The following is a 9,470-nucleotide window of genomic DNA, read 5'->3' as shown; positions in this document are numbered from 1 at the left end:
ACATTTTTTAGAAAATGAAAAAAAAAGTTTTTGTTTATCTTTAAGCTCCAAACCGAAGATAAAAAATTAGTTAACGAATGAATTTGTTTTTATGCATGTTCAGTTTGCAAGCAGATACGTTGAGAGCTTTGAAAAAACTTAAAACAATCTTTGTTTTCTTTACTGCTGGGTTTGAATAGTTATTTATTATAGAAGACAATAAAATTGRATTTTATCTTTGAGAGCTAATATGCTCGAAAAGATAATGAAAATTTGATCGTCGKGTACAATAGAAAATTTTATTTAATCCTCACTAATTTTGTAGTCGATTTGGTCGATATTTATAAATGTCAAAGTAAAATTCAACAATGAAATCTAATGTCAAAGAYCGTTCGCAACTAACAACCGCAGATAAACAACAATGGATCATCTAGACGATAAAATTTCATTTTATCATGAAGAAAAGAGTAGATAAAATTCAATTTTAACATAGAGGATTGAATAAATATCATTGACTAGAATTTGATCGTTTCATAGTCAAAATGCAGTTACTTTAAAAAATCCAATTTTTAATATTTTCTTGGCGAATTTAAAAACCAACTAACTCGAATGTGGCTTCTAAGAATGATAATTTATTTACCACGTACGTTTTTGTCAAAGATTCTTGTTAATTACGAGTATCAACAAGTTATTTAAACAATCTAAGACTAGAAGCTGAAATCAGCTTCCTGAATCATACCGAATACAATTTATATTTAGTGTTCATAAAAATATCACTAAAACTTACAGTAAATTAGTTTACCGTGTAGAAGGAAGAGTTCATAAAGCTTTTACGAACATGATAGCAGATTGTCTATTGTTGTTATAGCAATGGCCGATTTACAGATTGTTCCAAATAGAAACACTTTATTTCAGTAGGTAATAACGTAACAAAGAGTTAATGCTTTTTAACAAAAATGAAATTTCCATTATGAAATCGGGATTTATCATTTCCAATTAGTACAAGTATCATGTTCAAATATTATTTACAACAATGTAAGTGATTTCTAGTTATTTGTGTTGTTATTATTATTATTATTACTGTTCTACTGTTCGACACCGACTGATATTGGATGTGAAGTGATGATTACAATGTATTGAACTAAGTTTCAGCATATTAAATTATTGTATTGTGCATGTAGAATAATATTGAGTTACTCGGTTTATTGCGGTCTATTTGGTGCACCATAGGGGAGATTTTTAATTTAGAACAAAATTGCAACATGGAAATTAATCGAGGATTTATTTATTCACGCAATATTTTTAACTAAAATTCTGGTGTTGTTGAAGCTTTTTATGAAAAAAATAACTATTTATTACATGGTCGGGAACAAAATTTTTGGCTTCAGGGCTGTGACTGTAGGAGATAAACATATCAAAAGTCTCCAGCCCTCCGAGGTGAGATGGGCGCAGGGGGGGCACCAAGGAGCCGTTTTGTGGTATGAAACGGTGAATGTTACGAAAAAATGAAATTAAATCTTAACATTTCTTCTTTTCCTTTTTTTTGTTTTTGAGATATCTTCTAGCCAATATCGCACTCTTTAAAAAATATATTTTTCTCCCACTTTTTGTAAATTTTAAGTTAGGGGGCATTTACAAAATTTCTATTAAAAATCGAAATTAACAATGAATGGATGCAAACATGAATTAACCAATTTCGTTACTTTTGAATGAAACTAAAGCCAAAGTGATTGGCTTCTCTATGGTTACTCACATTTTAATGATGGCCGACTTCAAACGGACCAATCACATCATTGTATTACATTTTTTAATGAATTAAAAAATCTAAAGAGATTGGTTCTTTACATCATTATGATAGTCGAGTTTACTCTGCTTAGTTACAATGCTTAAAACTTTTACAACAAGCTTTACGTTAATACGATATTAATTCATTATTTTTTTTAAAGTGCGATATTTGCTAACGCATATTTTTGAAAACTATTTGAGATAGGTACAAAAAACCCGAGAAGATCGTCTTGTAAAAAAATTATAAACTTAAATTTTTTGCAAAATTATTTTTTTATACTATGCACCGTTTTCTGGATGTAAACAAAAAAGCATCAAACAGCAAATTCTTGATGCCCCTTGAGCCCCGCTTTCTTCGGAGGGCCGGAAACTTTTAGTATGTTTACTTCCTAACTAACCCAAAAATAGATAGTCATGAAATCAAAATTTCGATATTCCACTATGCATTTTACAATTTTCGCGTTGATTGGACTGTTATTGAAATTTTACTATTTATTTATTTCATAAAAATCATGCGCGTATCTGTAAATCTTTTAACAAATAATTGATATTAACTTCTTAAGAAACAGAAAATCGTTGTGATCGAGGTACAGAGTATTCACAATTAGATTGTTGAAGACAACGAGGAACTAAACAATGGGATTTGTAATGCAGATGCACAACTTCAAAGYCATCTTTTACTTTGTTAAGCCACAATTAATGAACAAATTATAATTTTTTTATTTTTTTCAAGAAACTTTAAATTAAATTAAATCTTTTATTAAAATTTTGATTAAAGCTTATTTGGTATACCTTTTTATAGTCCTGTTTGAGTTATTTAAATTGAGTCGAGTTATTAAATGATCACAGAATTTAATTTTTCAGAATTTCACAGAATGCAATTTTTCAGATACATAAAATAAAAAAAAAACATTTATTTATATGTACTTAATATAGGGATAAAAGTTACTCTAAAATATTTCGATTTTGTAATTTTAATATTTGACATTTTTCTATCTGTAGTTTTTTATCTTAAAAAAGGAAGTGTACAATATGGAGTTTTGTTTATTTTGTTCGATTGTTTTAATTTAAATATTTTTTATAAGAATTGAATTTGTGTTACCCGGCGCATCCACCATTTTTGATTTTATAAAATCTTGTTCACCTAACTTGTAGAAAATATTAATAACTTGTTATTGATGAAAGATACACTAAAAATCAACTAATATTTGATGTGTTTWGCTATTAAAAGTGGGATTTATTTGGAGGATAAGAGTTTGATATTTGTCAAAGTTTTGAAAAATGTCCCGGATCTTATGACGGTTTTATGCTGCGATGGTTTAAATTCAATTAAAATTTGTTTAATGTTTTGTTTAATAATTTAAAGAGTCAAATGCTACTTACCTTTCAAGAGTATAAGAAAAACATTGTATGGATCTTTCAATTAAATATGCCATCAAAGTTAATTGAAGGCATGTTATAACAGTAGTAATGGTGTGTTATACATACAGGCTGTCCCAGCGAGTTGTAGTCTATTAGTGACCTTTAAATGGTAAAATTTTAAAAAATCTATATGACATTGATATATACTAATCTAGTGTCTCACCTAAAATTATTTTCAACTATAGAGCATGTCCCAAAAATAAGTTACGATACAAACTTGTGTCTTTTTAAATGAAACATCTTATGTTTCTTTACATTTTTGGATGTAGTCTTTTAAAACAATGTTTTTACGCTAAACTTTTATTAGTCGATTTCGCTTAGTTTTAGAAATAAGAAGTTTTTTTGACGAAAACATGCACTTCTTAAAATTTTATTACACAAAAACTGAAACAGCTAGAACAATTTTTTTCTCACTTCTGCAAGAAAGAAAATAAAGAATTTAAAGCTGTAGCAATTTTTTAGTGTTTTGCATTTGTAAAGATTAATAAATTAAGAAGTTTGTTAAAAGTTAAATAACTTAAAAAATTTCAATAAAACACCCTGTTTTATATTTTTGTATCTAATAGATTGATAAATTGTCTATTTAAAAAAATAAACTTTTAATGTCTAGAATTGATAAATGAAAAAATATTTAACATTCAATATTAATTGTAGCAACAATGATTATCAATATTTGGGCATTATTGATAATATGGCAACCGTAGTAATTCCACTTATCACTTATCCGTTGATTGATCCAGAGATTGTAGAAGTCGTTATACATACTGAAATTCGAATTATTTTATTGTAAAAATAAAGAATAATRGATTCAGTTTAACACAAATGTAATTATTAAGTGATATTTCTTCCATCTCTTGTGCAACTGTGCACTTTTTGGCTACTGAAACTATAGTAATTATTTTTTTAATGTTTAACGTCAATTTTTTTTAGTTATTGATGATAACACCTAAAAGTAATAATTTTAGAAAGACAATTTAATAATCTTTTAAATGCAAAAACAATAAATGGGGTGTTCCATTTAAATTTTTTAAGTTATTGAACTTTTTATCTTTGCAAATGCAAAAAAATGTTACAACCTTATAGCTTGTACTTTTTTCTTTGCAGCAGTAAAAAAATATTTGTAGATGTCTTAGTTTTTGTGTAATAAATTTTTAAAAAGTGCATGTTTTCGTCAAAAAAACCGTCTTATAAAACTAAGTAAAATCGACTAATAAAAGTTTAAAAACCCTGTCATAAAAACCTACATCCAAAAACGCTAAGAAACATATGGTGTTTCATTTGACAAAACACAACTTTGTATTGTAACTTATTTTTGAGACACGCTGTATAGTTGAAAATAATTTTAGGTGGTGAACTAAATTAGTATCTATCAATGTCCTTTTTTTAATTTTATCATTTAAATGTTAATGGACTTTTTCAACTCGCTGGGACAGCCTGTATTTATGTGATTTTGGTGAAAATGTAGATAACAAAACAATTTACGATACATTTAATTGAATAGACAGTAAGTGAAATAGCATAAGCAAGGGGTAACGACATCACACAAGCACAAGGGATGTACCACATGACTCTTTACCAAAAAAAGCTTTACATTAATATTTTGGTAAAAAGAGGTGCAAATACGTGCTGATTAGTGAATATCTTACCAATATGCGGTTATAGATCCGCTAAATGTTTAAAATGTGTAAGAAGAGAAAGGAATATTATTAGAAAGCATGAGGCACCATTAACACATAATTAGAAACTCCCAAAATATACTTAAATCAGATWACAACCATTACATAGAAGTTGCATAAAGTAATAAAGCGTCGTTAAATTTGCTCAAAGAAAGCGATACTTTGAGAGCTTTTTAAAGTCTGATGGAGAGTGTGTGAAGTGTGCAGTAGTGTTAGAAACATAAGTAGGGCTCAAAGTACAAAATGCGATAAATTATTAACTCACTTCTGTGTCTCTTTTCCGCCGATAAGCTCATAGTTCTTCCAAGTTCTCCCTTGACCGCTTTCAGCGACTTGAGTATTTCCTCCGGATCCCTCAGCATTCTCGTGCAGCTGCTTCGCCTCCTGTCTCTGCTGTAGGAGGCAGGGGGCGGCACCGCGGGCCCATCTTGCTCCGCTTGCTCTTGGGCCGATTGGAACGACGACCTCCTCGAGCCTGGCAGCGACCTGGAAAAGTCCTTCCCTAGCTGATACACCTCCACTTCCAGCTGCTCCGATTGGCTCGAGCCCCGTCTGGAGCCCCATGCGTGGTCCGGATGCAGCAGACTGGCACACTCGCCTATCGAGTCGACGTCATCAGAGATGCTTCTTTGGTTGCCGAAATCGTTGCGTTTTCCAGCACCCGCGATCGATCCTCGCGGCGAGGTATGGGGAGATTTGCCTCGCAGCTGTCTGGGGTCTTCCAGACGGCACCAGACGGCTCGGTCATCCAGAAAGGCTTTCTGCAGGTCGACGGAACACTCGCCGAGAAAAGCGTGTTCGTTGTGAGGGATTAGGTCCCAGAGGGTTATTTCCAGGACGCGCTCCATAAGTTCGTCACCGGGAACGCCGGGAAAGCTCAGATTTGCATTCCAAATGGGGTTTTGGCTGGCCGGGGCGACTTCCGTTTGGAGACAGTGTTCTTCGGTTCTGGAGAAAATTTCAAAATTATATCTAAAGACCTTTAATGAAGATTATTTTTATTAGAGCTCAGTGTAGTTGCTAATTGAAAATTTGAGAGAAATCGTAAAAAATAAGCGAAACTGATTTCATTGTTTTTAATAAAAAGTAGTATCGTCAAAAAATAAAGAAGCATTAATATAATGTACGAACGAAATGTATATATAATCAGTCCAAGCCGAATTTGTGTTAATTTTTTGACTGTTCAAAATTGAAATTAATAATTAAATACTTATGTTGTCTGTTTATAGAAAACGACAATATTTAAAATTTTCTCATCTCTTTTGTATTAAAAGACTAGTAAAATGAGAGTTAGTATTTTTGCGTTAGTGGCCGTCTTTTGTACAAGAACAACAACAAAATTAATAAAACTTAAATTTGATAGTTACCAAACTTAGATTTAAGATTTGTTGGCAACGTAATTTACAGTTGTTCCGTATTTACAAAACAACGTTTAGATATGTACAAATTTTATAGATAACAGATAAAAATCAATTTGTATCATGAAACATTCTGGAAAAATAAATAATACCAAAAAAAAACACAATAATTACACTACACAAGAGTTTTAAAGTTGTTTTAAAGTTTAGTTTATTTAAAAAAAAAAACACAATAATTACACTACACAAGAGTTTTAAAGTTGTTTTAAAGTTTAGTTTATTTAAAAAAAAAAACACAATAATTACACTACACAAGAGTTTTGTCCTTTGTAAAATTTTAACTGATTCTGTTATTTTTGTGTGCGCTGATCACGAATAACTTTTTTCCTGTATTTTTTCTAATATTTTATTATTATTATTTTAAATAGAATTTTTATACCAGAAATACGTTTAACTTGACTGCAAAATAAAATATCTTAACAAACAATATTTAAATTTTGGCTAACTTTAGAAAAATAATTAATATTTAATAATTAATTATATTAATAACTGATTAAATTAATAATTAATATTTAGAATTGTTGCTAATTCTAATCGAGGTGAAGCCGAGTCTGGAATAGCGGATGAGCTCTCGAAAACTTGTTGGTTACTTGTTACAAATATATTTTTTTGTTAAATCTCTCAAAAACACGTTTAAACCGCATATTATACAGTATGTCCTCGAATTGAGTTTACAGGAGGAAAAAATTTTTATGTTTGATTTTACGCCAAAACTGCAAAGGAAAAACATTTTTTGCTGCTTTACCTGAAACGAGCAAATCTGTAATTAAAACTTCATTCTTCTAACTCAGTAGAAAGAAAAGCCCATTTTTTTCTTGATTTTGGACTTAATAAATAGCAACTCAAAAAATAGCTTTGAGATAAAAACCAAAGTCGTTTTTAACAAAAACTATGATTATTTAATTAATAAATTAATTGTCAAAGTGGCATATAGTTGTCAATAAATAAAACCGCCGAATCAAGGAAAAATTAACTCTTCTTTCTATTGAGTTAGAATAATGAAGTTTTAAGTACAAATTTGCTCGTTTTAGGTGAAGAAAAAAATGTTTTTCCTTTGCAGTTTTGGCTTAAAATAAAAATTGTTTTCCTCTTGTAAACGCAATCCGTGGACATACTGTATATAATTAATTCCTCGAAAATACTGGTTGAAAATAAAAATAGTAAAATAATACCAAAAATAGTTATTTTAAAATAACTATTTCAGGCGATCACTTCAGAAAGTAAGCTTTGTTGAACATTTTATCACCTCAGAAACCGTCTCTTTGTTGAGTATCTTAAAACAGGACAGTAGAGTTACGGGTATGACTAATAATGGCAACGCTCGACAAAGTAAAAAATATTTGTCAGTTTTGCGATATTTGTCATATTTGTCATTTTCGCCTGAAAAACATTGTGTACGTTACGGCGGAAAGTGCTTTTTGCTGGTTTCAGCTGGTTTTCTCAGCTTAAAGCTTCAAGTCACTCTTTCTTTTATTATTTATTAAATTATCGAGGTTTTTTCTATAGAATAAAATTGATTTTTTTAAGTCTAATTTGTTTTTTTTTTTTGATTAAATTGACTTCACAAACCACCACGGTTTGTGTCGTCAATTTACCAAGCAATCAAATTCTCGTTAAAAAATTTAATTTTTTCGGGATAAAGGGATAATTTTTTACAGTCGATAACTATTTATCGTAGGACAATGACTATTATTTTATTTATTATAATTTAGAAAATTAAAATTCTTTCTAACGGTACTAAACGTAGACGCAAAAAAGTGCATTTTAGGTAGGTACTTAACTGATTTTAGGTATACTTCATTGACACGTAAGATAAATAAAACAGTTTTTTTTATACCTACAATCTCAAAAATATATCACTACATTTTTATCCAGTACTTTTAAATTGTTAAAATAATTGTATTTATTAAAATAATACCTAAAAGTGTCAAAAGTTACTTATGTTATTTTAGTAAACTTACGTGGTACAACCACACCGACGTTATATTAAAATTTAACAGATCCTATACTTACTATAAAAACCACTTTTTATTTGAAGTACAAATAAAGTTTTAAATTTGTGGTCTGGTGTTATTTTGAAACGCCACTTGATAAAACTAAAGTTCACATTTGCACAAGTTTTGTAATATCCTGTAACTACTTCAGTAAAACCTAAAGAGAATACGATGAACGTTTTCAAAGTAAAAGGGTATTATATAGTTTTTTTAAAGCTTACTTTTAAGCTCGCATAAAAGAGCAATTGACTTAATTATTGATCAAGATATTTATTTATTTAAAGCAATATTGAAGTTTGAATTACTGGTAAAAGGAGTGGCTATGGTTAAATAAATTCTCTACTATTTATAAATGTATTTAAGATTTAATTCTATTTTTCGAGATGTACACAAAAGAACAAAATGTAACTTGGTGGTTTCTATGCTTTGAAGTTTAAGTTATTTTTAGTGTTTGTAAGAGAGCATTGTTTTCGAAGTACGAATTTAGAAATAATTGTAAGGTCGTGGGTGGTTGAGTCTGCATTCATCCGTTTAGGGAAATTGGTTAGAAACCCTATTCATATAAGTGCCATTCACTAAATCGGCCCTTATTTGATTTGGTTGAAAGTGCAATATATTACGACATATTTCTACGATATAGAACTATCGTTAAATATATGATATTGAATTGCTTTATTTCAGCCTAAAATTAAGATTGAAACAATTATTTTTATAAATTACAGTAATTTTAAATTAATTCTGTATTTAAATCGAGAAAAATTAAATTGAAAATAGCTCAAATTGCTTTATTTTGGAAGAAAACTCTTACTTAAGCCATTATTTTGTTGAAATATTTTGATCCAGGTTGATGTCCGGATTAAAATTAAACCAAATCGATAAAAAATATCACAAATTGCTTTATTTCCGCCTAAAATTGGGATTGAAGTCAAGGGCGGATCCAGGGGAGGGGCCCAGGGGGCCAGGGCCCACCACAAACTTGCCACCGAAAGTTTCAATTTTTTACTTTTAAATTTTAATTTAAAAACCCTATGACCTAAAGTTTTTTTTAAAATAATAAACCCTTATTGAATTTGATCGATCGATCAAAATATTATCAATTAAGTACATAAAGTTTTTCAAAAAAAAGCATCCATTCAGGTTGATTTCAGGCTTAAAAGTGAGTTAAATCGATTGAAAATACACAAATTGCTCTATTT

At 29.5% G+C, this 9,470-nt stretch overlaps 1 protein-coding gene across 3 annotated transcripts in view; it reads right to left on the bottom strand.

The window, feature by feature from the left end:
• Nucleotides 1-9,470, bottom strand: part of LOC123012324 (regulating synaptic membrane exocytosis protein 2) — a 120,023-nt gene that overhangs the window by 3,435 nt on the left and 107,118 nt on the right. For all 3 annotated transcript variants that reach the window (XM_044410205.1, XM_044410290.1, XM_044410375.1), the window contains one exon: nt 5,128-5,810. In XM_044410205.1, the coding sequence (XP_044266140.1) occupies nt 5,128-5,810 (683 nt within the window). The remainder of the gene's footprint in view (nt 1-5,127; nt 5,811-9,470) is intronic.

The sequence above is a fragment of the Tribolium madens genome, unplaced genomic scaffold (genome assembly GCF_015345945.1).
Source record: "Tribolium madens isolate multiple individuals breed KSU strain unplaced genomic scaffold, Tmad_KSU_1.1 Scaffold_11;HRSCAF=98;Tcas5.2_LG3b, whole genome shotgun sequence".
NCBI classification, from domain to species: domain Eukaryota; kingdom Metazoa; phylum Arthropoda; class Insecta; order Coleoptera; family Tenebrionidae; genus Tribolium; species Tribolium madens.
This window is presented reverse-complemented; position numbering and strand designations above follow the sequence as displayed.